The 24,810-nt window shown below is 34.0% G+C and overlaps 1 protein-coding gene across 1 annotated transcript; it reads right to left on the reverse strand.

Annotated features, from left to right (window-relative positions):
- LOC130814622 (DNA repair protein RAD50) lies at window positions 1–24,535 on the reverse strand. Its single transcript, XM_057680744.1, has 28 exons — window positions 24,200–24,535; window positions 23,758–23,844; window positions 23,490–23,657; window positions 22,056–22,231; window positions 21,322–21,436; window positions 18,250–18,478; window positions 17,898–18,076; window positions 16,847–17,017; window positions 16,249–16,353; window positions 16,055–16,162; window positions 15,748–15,959; window positions 15,529–15,621; window positions 12,475–12,602; window positions 8,997–9,111; window positions 8,786–8,918; window positions 7,652–7,861; window positions 6,985–7,193; window positions 6,254–6,455; window positions 4,210–4,379; window positions 3,800–4,124; window positions 3,032–3,157; window positions 2,882–2,934; window positions 2,254–2,404; window positions 2,103–2,165; window positions 1,855–1,988; window positions 1,638–1,766; window positions 476–526; window positions 1–390 (listed from the first exon to the last, which is right to left on the reverse strand). The coding sequence occupies exons 1-27, from the start codon at window positions 24,320–24,322 to the stop codon at window positions 487–489; spliced, it is 3,954 nt and encodes a 1,317-aa protein (XP_057536727.1). The 5' UTR covers window positions 24,323–24,535; the 3' UTR covers window positions 1–390; window positions 476–486.
- Between the last annotated feature and the right edge of the window lie 275 nt (window positions 24,536–24,810).

The raw sequence follows: 24,810 nt of genomic DNA on the forward strand, positions 1-24,810 counted from the left end.
TTTGGAAAAGCATACTTGGTATTCTGCCTTCAAATGAGCTGGGGTAAAAAAACTGATAAAAGCCAAAAAAAATGAAAAACAATGGGCGTCTCTGAGCTACATGAGTCGTGAGTACATCACGAGTGGAAGCTTAGTTTTTTTCATCAAATGGGTACACAAATATAGCCACCTTAAGATTGGATATTTAAAAGATAATTAACCAAAGATAAGACCTTCAGAGTTAAATTTTCTAAAATAAAATGCAAAGGATAATACAACTCTGTTTTAATGCAGAATCATAAAATACAGTCCTGTATCCCTAACAGTAACATCTGTACTTAATTGACATAGCCATTGGGGAATGGGGATTCATTTGTTTTCTGAGAACTTCCAAAAAAGTGCACTGGTAATCTGAAAAAGAGACGTGGCAAAGTAAGTCTTCCATTATGAGTCACCATAAACTCTGTAATTTCAACATTCAAGGTATACCTCCTACCTTAAGGAACATCAATCAAAGATCTCCTGAGCAGAAATTATGCTATGTTGGCTGCAAAATTAGAAACCAAACAATTTATTATTATTGTTCTACTACATCACAATCAATATTCCATCTCAAACATTAAAAGCTTATACTATTTCTCAATGACCTTCACTGATAAATATTCTCAAATTTCAAGCACCAAAATTTTCTCAAGAAAACCATGTTTTTGACGGCGTGCATGAAATTTACATAGTTTCACAATTATAAGATGAAACTCAGAAAAGATGTTTTCAAGGGGCATTTTCCTATATTTAAAGCGACTTAACAAATTTGAATAAAGGGGCAATTATATTTAAGACCAATTTAAGGTTAATTTTAACTTTGGAATCAAGCTCAGTTGGAGATATAGCTTGGACAGGGTTTCCATAAATATTTTCCTAACCAAAATTGGAAGACTTTTTTCGAGAAAATCAATGGAAAATTGAAGGGAAGTTCCTTCACCTTAACCACAACCACCACTAATTTACCATATTGACCAACAGCACCATCATCCCCAGCCAACCTTGATTTGATCAATAGAGGTGATAATGGTAGCCCGGAAGACACATTGCGGGCCAGGGTGTTTCCCACCCTCGGTGAATTGTCCTTGTATCTTTCAATCTTTAAGTCATTAATGGTTATTATTACCTCACTGTGCGGCTGCAGTCTCAAACTCTGAAGTGAATCAAGGTGCGCTAAAGACTGCAACCATCAGTGTCAGTCCCGATAGCCACAATATACCACTTCTATTCTCATTTTTTTGCTTCCCTTGTTCTTTAGTCTTTACTTCCACAGTCCACCTCTTGACATTTCTTTCTATTATTTTTTGCGAGAATTCCAGGGAGAATATGCTTGAAAGGTTATCGTTAATGAGCCAACAAATTGGGTTCTTGGGTCTGATACGACATATGGCATTAATGGGAAACATTTTGGATTCTTTTTAGCAAATTTGCCGCTCACGTCATTTCTCATACATCCGATTCATACTACGAGTTAATCTTTACCTACTAGTAGTAGTTATTACTTATCAAAAGATATAGCGGCTTAACTGTATGGAAACTGCAATAATATAGCTAAAATGGTCATTTTCAGACACACAGTAGCATTAGATAGCAAGGATGAAGAGCCAGGAGCTTACTGCTCATCTTTGTAAACCCGATAATATTTCTCTGCATGCTGCCGTTGACCAATTAGTTGAGCGAATCGTTCATCATGTGTAATGACAATTAGTTGGAAATTTTCTTGCCCTTTCCTGTCCTCCATAATCCTTGAAAGAATGAGCCAAAAGCATTAAATAGTTAGTAGTGATGAAGCAGCAGAAACAAGAATGAATTTGAACATATGAGTCTATATACCTAAGAAGAGCAGCAGCCAAACTCTCAGAATTTGGGCCATCCAAGTTTGTTGTTGGTTCATCAAGTGCCAAAATCCCACAATTGAGGCAGAAAGTTTCTGCTAAGGCTAACCTTATAATAAGTGAAGCAAGAACCTAGAGATGCAGAAAAATGAATGTATGATGTACTCAGATACTAGTATGAAGAAAAAATAATATAAAAAGTAGACTCATCTATATGGACATGCAAGTTTTATTTGATTGCCTCACCTTCTGGCCAGCACTGCATCTTCCACGCATTTCCAGTTCTGCGTCACCTGTTTGCATAAGCACCTGAACAGAAATCGCAGTTCAAGGATCAAGTTATATACTGTGATTCTAAGGAATGAAGCATCAAATTATTACATGAATATGATATTACCTTATAACTGTAAGATCTAGTCCCAGCAGCTTCAGAATCAGAATGGATGTATATGTAATCAATGTCCTGACCTCGGTAAGTTTGCTGCCACAGTTCTCTAATAATTCTATTTATTTCTTCCATTTTTATAGTGTGAAAACGCATGAGTGCCCTGAAGGAAAAAAAAATAACCTATGAAGCTATATTCAACCCTGTAGCAACAAGGTCAAAGCCTTAGTCCCAAAAGATCGCGGTGGTCTATATACTTTGTTGTTTCTTTTTAGTTACAAAACTAATGTCATTGTTTGCAATATTTCTATTTTGGTATTTGAATGCCCCTTAATCCATCAATATTTTCCTCCCACTAGCTCTCACATTTATTCTCCCCTCCTAATTGCCCACTTGATGTCTCTTCCTCTTTGATTAATTTTCTTTTTCAAAAACTTGTGCAAATTCTTTGGATGCACTTATAAAGAGATAGAGCTACATAACATAAAAGCAATTAGAAAGCACTTAATGCATATCATGAAATACAACCACAAATTATAGGGTATCAAACAAAAAGTGGCAATAATGAGAAGGTGTTTACTTGTCAGGAACATGATGCTTAACAAATAAGCTCTAATTTTGGATATGAAGAAGTGCTTACTTGTCAAGAGCATTGTAGTATCTATCAAGGTCCTTGTTAGCCATTTCTGTGGTCTGTCAGAAAGAGAAGAATGTCAACTAATATCATGAAAACTGAAAACAGATTAAGAAAGAAATAAAGCAAAGAAAGCAAAATCTGTGCAAAAAGTACCTTGAGCTGAATTAGTTGGTCAAAGTAGCGTTTGTCTATATCCTTGTATTGTGGCTGTTTAAGGTCAATCGTATTTTTTGATATGTTGCTTTCATACACAGACATTGTTCCACCAAACCTATTAAACTATTAAAAGTACAGAAGTTAAAAGTTTCCATTATCTCTTTGATTTATACGCTTATCCAGTCAAACAAATACAAAAGTAGTTTTTATGTAGGATTTCCAACAAACTACAAGCATTATTACAATCTCCAGAAAGATGTGAGAGATGATTACATGAGCAGGTAAAGGCATCGTTAAATGAAGTGAAAATGAGCACAGAATAATGAACGCGAAACATGCTAGAGCAGCAGTACATATGAAATAGAGGGAGTGACAGGTTAATGAACTAAAGTTACTAATCTTAAGAGCAGCAAAACAATAGAGGAGTGAAATGTCCCAGTCATAAATGTCAAAATTATCTGTCCTAAAAAATCTACAGAATTGGACTGCATCCAGCATTGATGTCTACTTGTAAGACCGATTAACTGAGCATATTGCCAGATACATCACAAAACTTTTGGTTTGAATAGCACATGAGAAACCAAATAGGACAGGTGTCTACTTGTAAGACGCAATCAAGTTCACAGACCTATAACTGTTACAAAAACCACTCAGCAAAATCCTTCAAAACTAAAACATTATGGATAAAAGACAAGGTTATAACAACAGATAAAACGAAGCAACAGTAGATGAATGCAGTACGACTAATAAAATGATTATGAATACCTCTGACAAAAAACTGTCTCTTTCTTGATTTAACTTCAATAGCTTGGCCTCAAATACCTCTAAACTACCCATGTCTACTTGTCTCTGCTCCAATGACTCCAGCTCACGAGTCAGCTCATCTACTCTAGCTTTTGCTACCCTATATAAAATGTTTTGATTAATTCTATGTTTCATTAACTCTTGCTTGACCTTCTCTTCCTGGGCTCTTTTCAATTCATCAGATATCTCTTTCTTTCTTTGATCACATTGCTGAAGCTGAGATTCTGATTGTAACTTTTTTATATGCAGTTCCTTTAACTGCTCAGCTTTTTTAATCTCATTAAACCTGCCCGGAGAGTGTTATGTAAAATCCTTCGTAGAAAGTGTAGTGGAAAGAGTGACTAAAATATAAGGCATGATAAGAGATGTACTCATTTATCTTGGAATTCAATTTTCCAAGGTCTACAACCTCCTGCCGCTGATTCCTCCAGAGTTCAGATTGCTTTTCAAGTTTGCTATTTAGTCTTTCTCTCAGAGCATTGTGCTCACGTAACAGTTTCTTTGTTTCCATGGTCAAAGGACTGATAGCCTCCACAAGTTGCTGCAAATATGAAAAGAAACAAACTTCAACCCATCAGAACTCAGTGACAATAAAAACTTTAGTTTAATTCATCACATCTATTAAAGTTGAACAAAAAATATTGACTCTGGCGGATCTAACAAAGAGTAAAACATAGCTACAATATGGCAAAAAAGTAAATCTAACTTTGAAAATGTTCAGCAAAGTAGACCCTAAGTTATGCTGTCAACATATCCTTTAACTTCCAGATGATGAGTCTGAAAAAAATATAGAAAACCAAACACGAATTATCACAATTGTTATTGTTGAAGCGAGTACCAAATCTCCTAGTCAAGGAGATGATTTTGATCACATTATGGAACATGCTTCATCTTGAACTTTGGAGAAGGAGGATATGGATGTATCAAATTGTGGTGAATTGAGGTTTGAGTCGCTACATGAGGTGATCGATGTGGAGCATATGAGATGCATTGGACAAAGCACAAGAGGCTTTGAACAACGCATAAGGGACTTAACTAAGAATGCTAGACAATGCCTTGAACGAGGCAAGGCATGGAATGAAGGTTGCTCGAACAAGGCAACAAGAAAACAGCAAGCAGAGGGGTGCTCGACCAGCTGCTCGTTCAAGCACGAATAGTACTCGTTTTCAGCAGTACACTGTGCAGCAAACAATAGGTCTGTGATCATGCTGCTTGTTCTAGCACATGGGTCGCACGTTCGAGCACCAGCCTAGGACTAGGATGCCCAATGGTCAGTTTTTTGTACGTTTTGCATTGACTTGAAGGATGCATTATTTCTGATCTATTGTTGCATTATTGTAGAATTATTGTGTAGTTCTAGAATGTTGTATGCCCTCTATATAAAGGGCTTATGAATTCAGAGAAATAACACACAACAAAGTGAGTAAGGGCTAATACAATAATACACAGAGAGGGGCTAGGAGAATTTCTTTTCTTAGCAGTAGTATTGAGTGATCTCCATTGTTTGGGAGATATTTGCCTTGAGAGTTTGTTCTCAAGGAGAGTTATTTTATTCTTGTATTGTTGAATCCATTAATAAAATAAACATTTGTTGAGGGGAGATATCTAAGATACCTAATTACATTGTGTGTTCATTCTTCCATTGATATTGTAGTGTTTTCTATCTTGTTTCTCACTTGTGTAGTTGTGTGAGACCTTATAAGATTTCATTTTGGTTATCAACTGTTCAAAGAGTTCTCTTAACATATCCATTGATCTAACTTTTCTTACAAAAGAGAAAACAATCTTTATAACAATGATACCAAAAAAGCCTAAGAAATTATAGCAATTCACATCATTAGATCCACTCGTAAGTACCCAGCATACAAATAAATAGAGAAGTAGACTACACTATTGAAAAATCCGAAGTTAAAACAAACTGTTAACCATGTAAGCAAAGATGGATAAAGTTACATCTTACATCAACACTAAAATCTTAAGTTGAATTTTCCGTATATACCAGACAATCTAATTTCTATTTTGAAGGGAAACTACCTAAGAATTTTTTTAAAATTAGTTAAGTTATTGGAAATTTGTTGAGAAACTACCTTAACAACTTTATTGCATGGAATTACACTTTGGGTTTTTTAGTGACAAACTAGCTTTATTAAAAAAATTTGCAAGACACTACCACTTGATGGAATTCCATGAATTGATTTATTTGATCGAATTGATTTGATTTCTTATGCTGACTCTTTACTCCAAAATTTTGTTAAGAAACTACTCCCTTTGTTCCAAAGTCTTCTACAGTTACTAAAAATATTGAAAACCAAAAATTGAGGAAAGAGAAGAAAAGTACTTTTCACAGATTGGACGAAAGACATGAACAAAAGTACGTAAAAGCGTAAATAGGAACAGACTAATGCATTGCGTTACCTTCTCTTCAAGCTCAACTTGACTTTTCTCCTCCATCAAACGTTCAAGCTCATTCTCCACTTTCTTCAGCGCATTTATTAAAGCTTGAGTTTTTCCTTTCTCTTCCCTAGCTGAATACATCCGTGCAGTTACAGTATTTATAGCTCCCATCAAACACTTCTGATCATCTCTTAACTTGTCCACATCATTTTGCAAACTAGTTCTGGAAAGAGGAAATATAAATGAAATATAAACAGAATCACAGAAAAATAGCATTAGAATTGTATTTTTAAGATAAAACTGATCTACACTCTCAAAGCAAAGTGCATATTGTACTTTCATATTCACCATGCTACATTATACAATCTAATGGGTAAATTAAAGAACAGCAAACAAAGGGAAAAAAAGGCACTTTTTAACTAGGAAAGCACAGAGTATTACTTTGTAATTTCAAGTGAAATGAACATAGCACATAACTGTCTACTTATCAATATTTTTATTTGGAGGGAACTGAACCAGCACAAAGTACAAGATTTCAGACATTAGTATGAAGCTAATTCATATTTCATACAACAAAGGAAAAGCTGAAAAGGCCTTCTATTTTTGTTAAATACAATTCTACAACATTTCAATACCCCAATGTTATTAAGAGGAAATTCAAATAGAAATTGAAGGGAAATAGGGTTCATATCAAAAGGAAAAGACATGTATCTAGCATATAAGAATCAAGTACAAATCAAAAAGCAATATACATGGTATTCTGGAGATCACTGAGCTCTGACTTAACTTCCTCCATTGATCTAACAGTCTGTCCTCGATTATCTAACTCTTCCTCCAGCTTATCAATTTGATGTTGTAAGTTCTTTATCTGCTGAATATGCCAGTCTGCTGTCTCCACATGCGGCACCATAGTCTCAATTGAATCCTTGTCAGCCTTAACTTGAGCAACAATACCTAAAATCTAAATGAAAGAATGGATAAAATGTCAAAGTCAAACTAAAAGAAACAATGATTTTCAAGGTCAAAAAGAAAGATCATCTATTTCAACCCATTATAGCTTAATCTTAAATTCTATATGAAAACAATAAAACAACAATCATCCACTAAAAATAAGCAAAGACAGATCTACGAAATAATTTTCCATACAGAAAACACTTATTTCCTGCACTGTAACTCAGGAGGAGAGATCAAAAGATACAGCAAAATGCAGACACAACACCATCTATAAAATTGGGGTATTTTCCTATATAATTATCCATCTCTAAACTTAGATACAACTCCCACTTGGCAACATACAATAAAAGAACTAATAATAAAAGAATAAACTTTTTAAATTCTTTAAGCAAACAGGAATTGTGGTTAAAACTCTAAGACTAAAAAGAATAATTGCTAAAAGATAGTACCAACACAGAGAATTACATCATCGAGTGGCTGTGTTTTTGAGTCCAATTCTTCATTAAGTTCAGCTATTTTTGCCTCTGCTTGAGGTACTGTCTCTGTGCAAATTTTAGTGTACTCTTCATACACAACTCGGAGGTTGTTCAACTGCTCGAAAAGGGCATCAGCAATTGCAGATTTTGCAGACAGCTCTTTTATACGATCTAAACCTCGGGTAGCTGTATTTTTTTGCTGCACATAAGCCAAAAAGGACATATTGTAAAAACAATTAGAAAGAGACATTGCATAAATTACTAGCTTTATTATATCAAGCATCCAAAAAGAGAAAGATGAATCATTAAAGTACACTGTACACCTCTGTGGCTCTGACCTAACCACACCCCATGACTCAACTACCCTGGACAAGGTTCCTGCCTAGTGTTAATCAGAATTGGGTAAGGGAGTTAGATTTGGACACTCTTACATGTCCATTGTCAAACTCCAAATATCTATCGAAAATTTCCTTATAATTTATCTCACGTCTATCAATTATCAAACTCAGGCTAATTTTTGAAACATTTCTTTGCATTTGGTCTACAATGACGTGTCCGGCATCCATAACTAGGATCAATGTCCGGATCCAACACAATTGGTTACGGTAAATTGAAAAGACACGATAAGGCAGTAACATAGCTCCTGTCAACACTGAGGTAAGGTGTCAAATCACAAGTGTATGCAATCTCCAAAGTCATTGCAGAGTTGACAAAAAAGTAACAGCTAACTTGAACAACACGAGTAGACTTTTCAAAACGGTCGGTTGGATCAATTTCGGGTAGGTACATCGTGTGTGTCCTAACGTGTCATAAATTCATTATACTTCTATTTTATTATTATTATTATTGCTATAAAATAGCTAAAAACATAATGTAACTTTTTCGTTAAAGTTTAAAATTTAGTTTTTCTTACTATATTTGGCTAATGAGAACTTTTCAAGTTACCGTTGTGATAAATTGACTCAAATAATTAGAATTGAAGAAATGATAATAGTTATAACTTGAAAATTTTGATGTAGAACACAAAATTTTACCAAATTTTAGGAAAACAGGTCGAGTTAGTTTGTTTTCGAATGGATAGGGTCTTTGGATTTTTCAGACAGGCCTGATCAGGAGTATATACCTTCTTGAGAAATTTGTCCTCCTCTTCAGCAGAAGAAAAAGGTCGTTCGCATACACCACACATGTGACTAACTCGAGCTACTCTTTCCAGAGGTTCACACATTTTAAACTGACCATCTTGCTCGAGTAATTCTCTGCAGCCAATTAAAAAAAAATTTAGTCCACAAACAGAAGGCAGAACCTGCTTCCACGGAGCATAATATTGCCAGAACCTTTTTACAGAATCTCTTTTATCTTTAGCTGCATTCAAAGCTTGATAATAAGAATCAACACCAGAAAATGGCTGATCCAGTGATTGAAGCGTTGACTCAATGAACCTCTTTTTGGCTGAAATCAAGCAGTGAGGAACATATCAGTTTATAAGTGGAACAGTCATAATGAGTCCAGATATATTTCAGAGCTTCACATGACTGACATACAATTACACATAATTCTTGATCTACATGGCTAAATTTGCAGTATACATCTTACATGCAAACAACTTCGATGAATGCATGGTTTTAAAATAATAAAAGAAAACCGGCATTAAACAGAAGCATTGACGCAGATACCAGCATAGCTTACATGTATACGGCAAAAGGAATTTTCAAATGCCAAAGAGCATCAAAAAGATTGTTGTTCGGATTCAACAAAATGTTTTCATCTGTACAAATGGTGTAAACTGTAGAGCAGAAGATGAAACAGATTTGTCAAAAAAAAAGTTCAGATACACCATTTTTGATATTCAAATCTGAATGAACAAGCGGATTACTGATATACATAGTAATGTAACCACTAGTGGCATATCTGCAGTACATCAGCATTGAAATGATTTTCCTAGCAATTAAGCACTATATGGTATGGAACTATGGATTTTATTTAGGATGTCAAAATCTGATAGAAATTAACATAGTGCACGAAGACAATCAAAAACAATTTACAACATTCTCCATTCAGGATTGTGAACTTCAAAATGATATATTCCCTTCAATCCAAAATACAAGTCATTTTAACCTCTTTTGATTCAGATTCAAAGATTTTTAATGCAACACTAGAAGTCACTTTGACTGCCAACACAACATTAAGGGTAATTTTATAATATATATAGGGGTAGGCTCAGGTGAAAACAACTAAAGTGGTGAAATCAGAAAACCAGACTGAGATATAGATATTGTGGTAAACGTGTACATGCTATCTTAAAGGGTACATATTTATGTGAAGGGAAAAGTTCATATTATTTACAGAAATGTCATCCGAATATGTATAACTTTTAAGCATGTATGTACACCTTTTAGAAAATGTCCAATTATTTACAAAATTGCGACTGAAATATATACACCATTTAAACTTTTATGTACACCTGTTTTCAGTTTTCACCAATTTAATTGGTTTTCACATAATCCAATACATATATATATATATATATATATAGTCAAGTTCCAGTGAGAACCAAGTTTATATGAGAACCGTAAGAACCAATCTCCCTGATAAAAATGTGTTACTTTTGGACAAAAGAATGTTAATTTTATTTTAAAAAAATGTTGGTACTTTTTAGCAAAAAACATGTTACTTTCTAGAAAAAAAAAATATTTCTTTCATAAAAACAAACAAATTACAAAGTAACACCTTTTTTCCGAAAAGTAACACTTTTTTATTATGTAAAAAGTAACCCCTTTTTGTGAGTTTCGTTCAGAGTTTTTTTTTGAAAGTAACACTTTTTTGCTGAAAAGTATCATCTTTTTTTTAGCAATAAAGGTAACACCTTTTTAATAGAAAAGTAACACTTTTTTGTCAGATAAGTTGGTTCTGACGGTTCTCATATAAGGATGGTTCTCACTTGAACTTCTTCCTCTATATATATATATATGATTTGGATCATGTGAAAACCAATTAAAATGGTGAAAACTGAAAGCAGGAGTACATAAGAGCTAAATGTTGTACATAAATAGGCATCAGTTTTGTAAATAATTGGTCATTTGCTAAAAGGTGTACTTACATGCTTGAAAGGTATACATATTCAGATGGCATTTCTGTAAATAATATGAACTTTTTCATTTACAAAAATATGTACACCCTATAAGATACTATGTATTCTCTTTGCTACAATATGTATATCTCTGTCTGGTTTTCAGTTTTCATCACTTTAGATGTTTTCTCTTGATCCTACCCCTATATGTACATAAGAGAAGTTCTAGTGCGAACTGTGCTTAAGTGTAAACAATGCGAACCTTGTTATTTTTTAGTAAAAAGGTTTACTTTTTTGTGTGAAATTTTTATGGTTGAAAAGTAATAGTTTTTGATGTAAAAGTAACACTTTTGAAAACTGTTTTTTTTTTTGACAAAAACGTGTTACTTTTCAACTATAAAAATCAAGGAAGAAAAAATAGTAAACACGATTTAGACAAAACATAACAAAGTTCGCACGGTTCACACATAAGCACAGTTCGCAATGAAACTCGACCCTATATATATATATATATATATATATATATATATATATATATATATATATATAGGTTTTGGATCACGTGAAAACCAATTAAAATAGTGAAAATTGAAAACAGGTGTACATAAAGCTTAAAAGGTGCACATATTCTGATGGCAATTTTGTAAATAATTGGATATTTTTTAAAAGGTGTACATATATACTTAAAGAGTATACATATTCGGATGGCATTTTTGTAAATAATATGAATTTTTTTCTTCACATAAATATGTACACCCTATAAGATAGTATGTACACATGTTGTCATAATGTTTATATGTCAGTCTGGTTTTTAGACAACTTTAGTTGTTTCCACCTGATCTTGCACAGAAATATGTACACCCTATAAGATAGTATGTACACTTGTTGCCATTATATATATATATATATATATATATATATATATATATATATATGAAGAAGTTCAAGTGAAAACCATCCTTATATGAGAACCGTGAGAACCAATCTATCTAACAAAAAGTGTTACTTTTGGATTAAAAAGCTGTTACTTTTCGGTAAAAAAACACATAATTATAAAAGTAACTATGTTACACAGAAAAGTAACTATAACATAAATTTTTAGAATGTTCGTACTTTATAACATAGTATTCTTTTTTTATATATAGTAACAAAACAAAATCAAACAAAACTCCTTCTCATCCTTCTTATTTGATCCTACATCTATATATATATATATATATATATATATATATATATATATATATATATATATATATATATATATATATATATACATATACATATATACACATACATATACATATATACATACATATACATATATATATACATATACATATATATATACATATACATATATATATATATATAACATTAAATGGACTCAAAGATGGCTCACAACCTGAACTTCTTATTTAAAGGAAGCTCCAGATTGTGTTTGAAATCAAGGGTCAATAGGAAAAAAAAAGGCTTATTAATACAAGGGTAAGATGCATACAACTCCCCTTCCCACCACCGACGCAAATTTAAGTTGCCCTTTCACACCACCACCCGAACCACACCCCCCAAAAACACTATAATTCAGATTAAAAGGAATCAAGTGTTGTAGAAAACAATTGTTAAAGGAAGCATTAAATATATGTGTGGATAGAATTTATGCATAAATGGCAAAGGACTAAGGAGGGAGTAAAAAATTTTGGCATCTAAAGTACAAGCCGCCAATTGGGATTAAAAAGCAAACTCACAATCCATATCTTTTAGAAGTTTCTTTAAATTAATACTAGCCTCCTGGATCTTCAGTTGTAGCCTATCAACTTCCTTTTCAGCTTCACGGGATTTAGGTTCAAGTTCATTAAACTCAGTAACTGAAGAACTGCACATGAATTATAAAATATCAAGGGTCAGGTCAAGATGAGTTATGAAATTCTTCATTGAAATGGAAAAACCAAAAAGTCTTCTACTCAATTATGCCTACAGCCCTGAAAAAGCCCAAAGCAAACACCCTATCACAAAAACCCAGCTACCCTTCCATTTCCACCGAATCAAGCGAAGAAACAAGGCTCACCAACAAAAAATTATAAAGTATGAACAGAGAGAGAGAGTGCGAGCAGTTAGTTAATACTATCAGAAATTGACCTTGCATTAACATGAGGTAAGTCAAATGATAGCCCATAAAGAGGTGGGATCATTGTGGCACTAGAAAAGTAAGAACTTCATAGGATGGAAGAGAAAGAAAAGCAAGCTTCAATGGGCATCTCAACAAACTCCATAATTACATCACCAACAAAAAACCTAAGATATAGGTAGGTGAGTATGATGATTGATATGGGGCTATGCACAATTTTGTCCCAACAGACAACTTGGCAAAATTCGTGATTCTTATGTCTTGCAACAGAGATTTTGGAGTTGCTCTAGAAACCTTAGTAACGTTTTTCATGGCTGAGGCACGAGCAAAGGTGATGTTGGACTTTCCAAGGGTGGGTAATTGAGAGGGGTTTTTCGCAATGATTGAGAAATTCTGATGATATGTTAAATTATATCGAGAGTATAATGGTTTGTGAAACTAAAAGGTCATGAGTCATGACCAATTAATTGCACATTGTAAAGTTTCTAGTAGATGGGTAATATGACCGTCAAGAAAGATCCTTCCTAGAAATTGGAATGTTTGAAGGCTTCTGTAAATATGCTGAATCAAATCTACTAAGAAAAGGAAAGAGTCTTGGTGGAACTTAATCAGCTAAATGGTGCCTACGACCAAGGAGCAATGTAGAAAGCCATCAACTAATACAACATTGTTGTGTAACATATGCGTTTGGAGGGGTAATATAGGGATTGCCTTGTAATTAGTTAGTTTGAGAAATAAAAAGTAGAGGAAAGTAATATAAATAGAAGGGGAGGGTAAGAGAAAGATATTCAAACATTTTGTAAAGACTTTAGATGAGTTCCTAGGTTTATTTCATGGAGGCAAACCTCCCGAAAGCTTGTAAAACTATCACATTGTATTGCAATCTTTCTAGGTTACAATCAATACACGATTAACGTTACATTCAATACACATTAACACATTTACATTTAATTACAATTTATGTTATTCATACAAATAATGCTACTCCGTACATATTTGGCTATACATTGCCTACAGCTTGATCTACATGATCCATGGTGTAATCAATTCATAACATGTTGCAGCCTGCACGTTACACAAGCAACAACTTATTTTTGACTTTGACTAATTGTAAAATTAATTCCCTATAATAATAGGTGTAACTAGAGTGATTGGAAACTTGACAAATTTTGACATAATTAAGTTTATTTAGCCATTTGTTAAGTAATGCACATAAGTAATTCTCCAATTAACCCCTTGACACTCAAGAAAGCCCATAAAACACTATCCTACTTATTAATTAAATATAGAACTAGTCATCCAAATAGAAAATACTTTTCTATCAATAACAACTATCTACGCATTCTCAAACAAGGATAGGGAGAACATTTGTATAAAGTAGACTTAAACCCTATATCTTTATTGTATCCTCCAAAACCCTAATTTTCACAACTCTGTTAGACTTTTGTCCTTAAAAAGGTAATTCAAATTCTCAAGACATGTTCCTTCTTAATGGTTCTTTGAAGAGAAAAGGGAAGGAGGGCAATGGTAATGACGACAAACAGAAGCTCGCAATCCAATTCCAAAGGCGACAAGAAAAGCAGTAAGAAAGCGTGTGACGGAGACATCTTAAATTTTCATAGGACGATAAATCAATAGGAAGAGAGTTACAAAACTTTTGACTAATAAAACAGGAAAAACAAAAACTCCCACTCTCTCCCCCCACCAAAAAACAGTGTAAATGCCAGTGATCAAGCATGAAAGACTACAGATTCGCACACCCTGCAAATCCACAATAACTCAATACAGTAAGGAATTCAATATTCCCAATATCCCCACCTAGCGTTGCTCAGTTGTCACAGAAGAAAGCAAACCCATCAGTACAAGACATATCGTTAATTCGATATCTCAGTTGTGACAAGTTGAAATTGAAAAACTGTATGAACAACATACTAAAAACCTCTACACGATGCAAATTTTTATTGACTATCAAACAGTAAACATCAGTATTGCCCAGAAAGAATGTCTAATTCCAGTAATTTATGAGCTCCTTCAACAATTAAATGGATCCAAAATTTTCATCACATTTACTAAGTCAGGGTACCACTACCACCTAATCCAAGTAAAAGAAGTGGAAGTGTGCAAAAAATGCATTCTAAGCCCATGAAGGCATTAGGAGTGATTGGACATGCCCTTGCTCCAACTACATTCCAGTCACTTACGCAACATGTATACAAACCATCCTCAGGAATATTGTTATAATTGTTAGTAGAAATATGCTGATACATAGTAAGAATGAGTAAGATGACGGCAAGCAGGTCGATTTTTGGTGCAGTTGTATGCCAATGCCAAACAATGTGAAATTGGCAAGACAAAGTGGTGTATGAAATTGGCAAGACAAATTGGCATGTAAAATGGACGTATGATATCAGGAAAAGGTAGGTGTAGATTAGAAAAAATGACTGCTACGGAAACCCGTGAATCAAAATAAATTTTGTAGGATTTTGGGCCAAAACCCCACCTCAATTATAAGTTTATAACTAATAAATACGACCTTTTACGCCATGATAGTGAATCAACCACAGAATGAAACAACCAACTCTTACCTCACTTAAGCGGCTGAGAAGCAAGATCAAGATGCACAACACAATACATGCAAAAGACGAAAGTAAAACTTCAGAAGCTTAAAAACAACCTTAAAGCCTGAAGAATGCTGTCCTTAAGATCCTTCTCAGGTGGGAGTTTTCCTTTTAGTACTCTCTTGATCTTATCCTTATGATCATTCATTCTACAAATAGCATACAATATGTTAGTTCAAAGAAAAATTGAGTAACAATAGCACATAACTTAACCGTCTCCCTATTAAGCATATACAAGCTGAAAGTTGAAACACCCTCAAAGTTTGTAGACTGACAATTTATTCAACTTTTTCTTTTGAGCTTCTAATTCTGTTCTCTTCGTTTCCAATTTTGTTCTGGTTTCTAAATCACCATCCAACTTATCTTTTTCTCGATTCAGAGATTTAATCTTCTGGTTTATCTTGAATAATTCACTTTGCTTCTGATCTATTATTGAATCAAAATTTCTTTGACCAAGTTGATTTGTCTTCCTCTCCAACTCATGACTCTACAGAAAACAAATTACAAAACTTAATGTTGAAAGTCTTAACCGAAGACAAAGAGGAAACAGCATTGAAGAAAGTCATTAAGTTGATAGTATACCAGTTTCTTGTCTTTTTCATCTAACTGTTCCAGATCGATTTCAGAAAGTTGAGCTTCATAAGGCTCCTTCTCATTCTCATATTCTTGAATGCGTTTACAAATAGCATTCTATAAGCAAGAAAACAGACCCTGGCTGTAAATATTGTGAATGTGAATGAATTTAAATTGATTTGCCACAGCAATTTTTTGACAACCTTTCTTTCCTCTTTGGCTCGTTTTTTGGCTTCAAGATCCTTTAGATGGCTACAGGCATTCTCATATGTGTTCCATACTGTGTTGATTTCAGTCTCACTCGCTTTCTGTAAACAGTTTCATCTTAATAATACATCAGCTATGAAAGAAATCATTGTAATGGCATAAAAATGTGCAGATGACACCAATTCTCCTTCATTGAGGATAACGAAAATGAAAGAAGGAAAAGGGGAAAGTGACTAAAGAGGATTAAAATTTCAGGGTGCAATCCACCCCAATATTTAGGGAATAACTAATCCTTCTTCCCCCAAGTAATCACGCCCTCCTTAATTCTCGCCTTCATTTCCATATCCATCCTTCCTACTACCATGACCGTCAACGTTTTCCTGTCTTTTTCTCCCCCTCCCTTTCAGTCCTCACTATGGTGCCATATATTCCTCCCTACCCAGATCAAGACCAAGGAAGGTCGAAGTCAGTGACGATCACGAGTTGGCTTTAGAAATGACCAAATTCTAATGGTAAGATTAAGCTGGTCATGAAAGCTTTTGTACATCTGAAGCATCAGAATAGAAATTGTATGAATAAAAAATATAATAGAACCTTCTTCTCCTGCAAATCTTTCTCCAATTCCACAATCCTTGCATTTAAACGACTTGTATAGCTCAAAATTGTTTCGTCGCTGTAAGGAACCTTAGGAAGGGACCCCAAATTATGTTGGGAAAAGAGCTCCTGGATTATGGAGTCTCTCTCCTTCTTCAATGAAGCATTAGCCTAGAGCCAATAGTAAAAATAAAATATAAGAAAAATTCAAAAATAGTACTAATAAAATAAATGAACCCCTCAAGATAGAAAAACAATAACATAAAGGAAAAAAGAGCATACAACTTCAACTTTGCAAGGGGAAGTTTTGCAAGGTAACCTATGGTCCGACAAATTGCACTTATAACTAGTTTTAAACAATGTACTCCAAGGCATTGGAAAATTTTGTGTCCCCATTCAACTTCTCAAGTTACAATATTACAATAATTTTTTAACAGACAATTGTAAACTTAATACATGAACAAGTCTGAGCTGACTCTGAAAGCCACAAAATATCAAAGCAAATGAAAAAGACTGAACTGACACTGGAGGACCCAATTTTCGAAGCAAATTTTGATCAAGGAGAAGAAGGTTTCTGTCATCTCTAACTTCAAGGCTCTATATATAATAACATATCAAAATATAAAAATAGTATAAATGTCAACATTTTTTTGTGGAGGGAGGGAAGCTTGATTTTCTTTGGCTCCCCTTAATCAAGCCAAAGACCACAACAATTATATCCTCTCCCCCAACCTCAAGGAACAATAGCTCATAAACCTGTTCCACTAACTCAAAAAAATTCAATAAATGATGGAAAAAAATGCACAAGTACTACTATTTTGCTATGAATCAAATAAGTTGAATAATGAATGTGTTGATGTATAAGTGATTATGAAGCGAGTCATGTATGCACCTTTATCAACTTAGATAAGGAAAGTTCGAACCAGGGCATGCCATGAATTTTTAAAAACCTCAAGTCTACCTGTGGACACTCACTGTGATCAAGGTTGCATCTTGTTTAAAAACTATAGTTACCTAGTGAAATATCCCTTCTATAGTAGAGAAGACTTACATCTAATTCACTCTGAAGCTTGCTAATCTCTATGATATGCTGGTTTATTTTACTGCTAAGGACTTTATTAGTTTCCTCTTGGTCAGCACCCTGCCTTTGCAACTTGATAGTTTCCTTGTCCTGGTAAGAAATTCTTTCCTTAAACTGCTTCTCCCATTCCATCAGTTCTTCGTAGGAATCTGAAATTTCAAACAGTAAGACATAAAATCCATCTAAACAAACTGTTAACGCAGATGTAGCAGACATTTGATGAAACCAGCAAAAAGAAGAAAAAATAGGACCTCTAAAACTTGGAAATGAAAATATAAGCAATGTCAAATCTGCATAATCTTACAGAGTAAAAGTGACTGACCTTCAATTTCTTCATCGAGATTTTGATACTTTTGTTCCTGGTCTTTGAATGCAGCATTTCTTGTGGCACGCTTTTCGGTAAGTTCATTCTGTACCTTATGCAGCTCTTTAATCTTACTTTCAGTATGATGTACCTTAACATCAACCTCTTCAATTTCCTTTTCCAAATTCTGTATTTGAACTTTCAAGGATTCCGTTTTCTCCTTATCTTGAGCGATACTCTCTCGGAGCTGTGGAAAAATGATCATAAGAGCATCATTAATATATACCAAGGAAAATTAACATGATGCTTACCGCTACAACAAAATCTCTAGACCGCCAAAACTACAGCAGAGGGATCAGATACTAACTACTAAAAGAAACTGTGGCATCAAAAAAACTGCAGCATCAACAACATAAGAATCCTACAACAATCTCAAAGTCTTGATACCATCAGGATAAGGTAGGTTGCACAAACCACTAATCTACGTCCTGCTATTGTCCACAAAGATTCTCTTCCACCATTCACTTCTACAAGAAAACTGCAAACTCCTATCCTACATATCATATTTAAGTCCTCTCCAAGTGATCTTTGGCTTTATTAGCTCTTTTAAAATATGTGTTCCCAACTCTCCGCCTTCCTTACCGAGGCATCTTGTAATTTATTTGTTACCATGCATGCCCAAACGAACACACCCACTTTTTCTTTATCTTTTTTACTATCTACAACTCCAAGCTTCCGCCAAATATATTCACTGTGGATTCTATCCCTAGAAGTGTAGCACGCATCAATCTTAATTAAAACATATCCATCAAATGTGTATTTATGATGAAAAATATATTAAATGATATTAATGAAAACAAATATTTGATGCAGATTTCTCATTGAAAATAATGCATTTTGTATATATAGATTGATGTGTACTTTATCCTTAGAACTTTTGAAGGGAAAAAAAATTATATAGAAGTGACACGTATACTTGATGCTAATGCATTTAGATTGTATAGATGTTCATGTGAGTAGACAAGGATAAAATTGGAAGAACAAAGAATTCAGATATTAAAAAGGAAATGTTCAACGGCCCTCAGAATCATAATATGCAAAAGAAACACTGAAGCCATCAGACCGGAACAGAGAAATGGAGTTTGGTAAGCTGATACAATCACAGGAACTGCTGCTCATGATATAAAACTATCTCCCTAAAGTCTAAAAAGATTTTTTGTGGTCGTAACCATCAGACCCACCCCACAAGCCTTCCACCAGACTATTAACCATTGAACTGCTAGTGCTTTGCCTTGCACCATTCCCCTCACGATTTCCCCCGCCATTTCATTGGGTAGGGAGGGGGCTAGACAAGAAAACAATTTACCTTTCTATCATATTGAATGATCTCCTTCAAACTCCCCTCTCTAACCTGCAACAACTAGAACTTCTACAATCTTCAACTGTAGATGACAACTAGCTACTTAAGTTTGATAGTAATGAGTTTCAGCATAGCCAATAGAAAGCAAGAAGGGGTTAGTGGAGGAGGAAATGAATAAATAAAGACATTGTGGATGGAGTAACACCATTAGATGAAAAGGAGAAAAACACATGAAGAAAGGAAGAAAGTGTTAGAGGATATAGGTGGCAGCAACATGCATGGTAGGACTTAGGATGGAAGGGGTTGGGGAGATAATATTAGCATATAGTTTTTCTCTAACCCAACCGAACAAAGCTACACATCACAAGCATACATGTTTCATGTATGTCTAAAGGAAGTTCCATTGATTTGAAAAATGTATTGAATATTGACCAATAGCAAGAAAAAGGTCATAAAATTGCCTTAAATATTTGAGACTTGATCAAAATGATCCAAAAAGGCCATGGAAACCATCAAAGCTTTCAAAGATACGCAACACAGCTTTTAGCTCCACGAGTCATGAGGAGTGGTTACAAGTTACACTCAGTACAGGATCTGTGATGGAAAGGGGGTGTTGAAAATATGCTACAACAGCTAACAAGCTTACTCAACTATTGAGACACCAGCTATGAGATAAGAGACAAAAGTAGAAATGGGTTTCACTTTCACAAGGTTACTAGGCTAGTACCTGTGTATCACATGGTGATGATATTTTATTTCTAAAATATTTTAGAAAATTAAGAAAATAATATTGTAAGCACTTGTATAAATGGTGATTCAATTGTCTTGAAGTTTAAGAAATCATTTAACATAGTGGACTCATTTAAATTATTAGCTATATGATTTAATAAGGATACAAAATATGATAATAGTAATAATAATAATAATAATAATAATGTCGTCATGGCATTTTCGATGGAAAAAGTTTCATGACAAAAGGACACATCGGCATTTTTAAAATAACATGATGTCAGCATCTTTTGTTTTAGTTATATATATAGATATAGATTAGCCGGAAAATGTTCACTTGAGAGATTCTCTAAGCTTTCACAAATCCAAAGTAATGGTAGAAAACAATTGGCTACGCTTTTATTATATAAGAGCATCTACAAAGAGCATCACAAGGGTTAAGAATTTCTTCCTTTAAGTAAATTAAGTTGCAAGCTTTGAATTGATGCCTTCCTTTCATGCTTTATAGACTATTGGGTCTTGTCCAATCGTGCCTCGATCGAACCTTATACACAAGAATCGAGTAGATTATAGGATCGAAACCTTATATACTAGAACCTTACCCAATATTAACCTTTTCATATCTCTTATGGGAAAAAATCATATCATTTACAAGATAACGAGTCAATCAAGCTTATCTAATGGACAATTTTGGTTGAGGCGGTGGACCCGTCCAATTTTTACGTGAGTGCCCTTTTAAAAGTTCGTATGAAGCACACCTAATGGTTATTCCTACCCATGATGAGACATAATCCCGCTATTTCACCAAGATCAACATCCACATTACACAAGACTATATGCAAATGAACCTCCTAGCTGAAGCAATAAGAGTAAAATAATACTCAAGTCTAGGTTTAAGTTCAAAATCCTGAAAACAAAAGAGGTATATGTAAAACAAATGACCAAGAAAGATGCAAAACAAAAGCATCAAAATTGTCAAAGACTCAAAATAACAACAAAACCTTATAAGCAGAATCTTTTAAAGTTTGCAGATGCTCTAACTTTAGCTTGAATGTCTTGATTTCTTGGGCTTGCTCCTTGTGGAGCTTTTTGATGACCTCCAATGCCTTGGTGTATCTGGTCAAACCACAAACCAAAGGGGAACAAAGTGAAGTCAGGGAGTCAATAAGTAATCAAGGACATTTGATCCTATCCTCCGGGTTCAAAGAAAGATTTAATTTAGCAATAATAAAAAGCCAACTGTTACATAATATTATATTTGGAGGAGCCACCCTAACATGATAGTTCCTTCAACTATGCATTAATATACCCATAGCCTTTATCAGCTAACGCTTTCTAGAGTCTACATTGTTTTGAGTTCAGGCCTTTTAAATGGTCTTAACATCAAAAACTGTCCATTCATCACAAAAGGGTTGTTGTTATGACGCCTAAGTCAAAATACATGCGAAGATTGTTATGACAACGACTATGCAACCAAAAATTAAGTATGAATGTCTAAACTAATTTTGAAGGAGATCACAATACAATATCTTTCAGCGGCATGGATTACAAACTTGTTGAGGCATGTATGTCTACTAATTTCAAAGGAGATCACAAGACACAAGCTATATGCTCCATGACTCACAAACTTGTTTAAGCATGAATGTGCCAATCACTTTTAAAGAAGATTAACATACAATCTTTATGCTTCAAAACTCACTAGAACAATAATCGCATTCCACAAGTCCAGCCTTACCTGGTTGCAGAGAAAATATCATCGAACTTCCTCTTTAAAGTGGAGGAATCTTGCAGTGGCCAGTTAGCCTCATCTTGATGGACAAATATCACATTTTCCAAAATAGCTTTAGAAACTCCCATCAGTGCAGGGATTTGTCGATCCATATCAGCACATCTGTAACTGAGACAGACTTTCTAAAGAGACAATAACGGTACAAAGAGTGAGTTGAAGATTTTCAATCAGCCATATTTCCATTTTCAATCAAAACTGGAACCAGATTGTACACAGAAAAATAGGGATTATAAAATGGTAAGATTTTTAACACATAGTGAGTACATTATACTCACAAACAGCTTATGTGACACTGATTGGAAAAATAATTAATTCTAAATCCTGATGAAATCTCTAATAAGTGTTCCATTTAAACATGAAATTGAAATGCAACTGCAACCAACTTAATATACAAGTTGGAAAATGGAAGAGCTGCAATGTGAAAGGCACTTTGTGCAAAGGAAAGAAGTAAAGAGCCATGGCCTATGAGCAAGAAATTAGGCAAATCTTTAAAAAATCAATCAAGCTATACATAGGTAATAGGATATGATGGTCAAAGCATGATCTTCCATAAGTTAAACTATCAGAGGACCCTAAACAAAGCAAGTTGGTTGATAACCATCCATGTAAAGACACAGCCTCGTTAGCTATCTATTGAGAAATGTCCAAATCTGGAAGCTTGATATCTTTTTCACTTCCTCCCTCTCATAATTGATGATACCCTAATGTTAAGTAGGAATAAAGGCAACATGGGGAAAGGATATTATAGTGAAAAGAAAATGAGACTTCTGTCTAAATAACCCCTTCCGTTAAGAGACTTGATGGTCAAATTTTTCAATGTAGCAATGAGAACCACATACCATTAGTGGAAAATATGATAATATACTTTTAATAGTAAAGATTCAGATCTTCAGTCAATTAACATGAATATGTCTTCAATATGTCTTCCATAAATCATACTCACGTCAGAAGAAAAGCAAAAACTACACATTTCTTGATCATTTAGATGTTACACGTGAAAGGAAGAGTCTGAAGCACAAAGGAAACACCACGAATTCACTTGACATTTCACTCGGAAACATTTAATCGGTCAACATGGACAGTGAAACAAGTTAGTAATTCTGATTGTTCTAACCAAATTAGATTGAGTGGTTAGTATCAAAAGTTTTTAAAACATTTATTTTGAGACATAAACACAAATTTGACACAGCTCAACTTATTTGCTAGCTCTATTACCATGATATGTGAACAATCCATACAAAACAACTTCTCTAAAAATCCTAATTAAAAACACATGCAAGGAGAAATTTCATATACTTTATACCATCCAGAACAGAAGAGGTAAATAATCAATGAAAGCTGATTTCATCAACATCAATAAGTATAAGTATAGTGTAACACCTCCCCATTATTGGGATTAATTGTCTGAAGCACACTTTCAATCGCTTTATACTCCATCTTAGACGCCTTTTGGGTTAACTGAAATGACCTAATACACACAACATCTTTCCCGGCTGCTGTCTTAAATCGGAGCTTGATTTGCGCTTTAGTCTCCGTTTCCCCAGCTACCTATCATTCAAATCCAACAACAACAAACATCTACAGTTTAATTTTAAACCCCATAGAAAACATACATTAATATCACTTTTTCAGATATTTAATGACAAACCTTAGGATCATGAATAAAACTCTGACCAGACCTAGCATTCGGAGGCAACTCTCCAGTGCATGAAAGCTTCAAGCACTCAATTATAGTCTACCCCAAAGATAAACAAACAAAAGAACAATTATTGTCCATCAAAATAGAGTAATGCTACACCCGAAATGTCTCGTATCAAGAAAACAAACACATTTAAAACAAACAAGCAATATTATACATTTTAATTCAATCTTCCGCATTTTATATTCAGATTTCAGACTTTTGCAATAGTAACACCCACATAAACAAATAAACTGGGCAATTCAAATTTTGTCAACAAACAACTCTAAATTAATCAAAATAACCCAGAAAAATAAAACAAACACATTTAAAGTATATGCAACCAAACAATACATGAAACATCAATTGAGTAATAAGGGCTAAAAAGGAGTAGTTATAAAAAGAAAAATACAGTTTTTCCGGCACCATTGGAGCCCACAATCAAAGTTAAGGGTTTAAAGAAAGTGATGACATTTTTGTTTTCGGGGTCAAAGCTCCGAATTCCTTTAATCAACATCTTGTCTACTGTACTCATTTCTTCCTTCTTTTGCTGTAAACTTAAAAGGGTTTTGTGAAATTGGGGAGTTTGTGTGTGAGAAAGATGTTTAAAAAAACGGTTCTCAGAAGGTGTTTATTTTCTGGGTTTAGGAGGATTGTTGAAGTAGGGAGTTAAGGAAAAGGGGCGCCAAGCTCGATTACTCGAGGTTACCCAGGGCTAAATTTGTACACGACTATCCATCCCACTATATGTGCATTCAACAGAAAGAGAATAATTTTGTAAACAAATACTGTTTTTGTAAAAAGAAATTCTCATTTGTCATTTTTTTGTATTTATTTTTTGTTTTCATAAATAATTTTTTTATGGAAAAAATATCAAAAATTACCTAATAAATTTTTTTTTCAAAAAAATACCTAGTAAAAATTTTTTTTCCAAAACATACCTAATAAAAAAATTTTTTTCAAAAGAGTACCAAGTAACGGCTGGAGTTAAGTTTTTCGTTATCTTTTTTGCACATCCTTAAA

This window comes from Amaranthus tricolor, chromosome 1, assembly GCF_026212465.1.
Source record: "Amaranthus tricolor cultivar Red isolate AtriRed21 chromosome 1, ASM2621246v1, whole genome shotgun sequence".
NCBI lineage: Eukaryota > Viridiplantae > Streptophyta > Magnoliopsida > Caryophyllales > Amaranthaceae > Amaranthus > Amaranthus tricolor.

Coding starts and splice junctions, on each gene's coding strand:
- LOC130814622 (XM_057680744.1), bottom strand. CDS start 24,322: ATGAGTACAGTAGACAAGATGTTGATTAAAGGAATTCGGAGCTTTGAC. Junction 18,077..18,249: donor TCTCGATGAAGAAATTGAAG/GTCAGTCACTTT, acceptor TTGAAATTTCAG/ATTCCTACGAAGAACTGATG. Junction 15,960..16,054: donor ATGAAAAAGACAAGAAACTG/GTATACTATCAA, acceptor TGTTTTCTGTAG/AGTCATGAGTTGGAGAGGAA.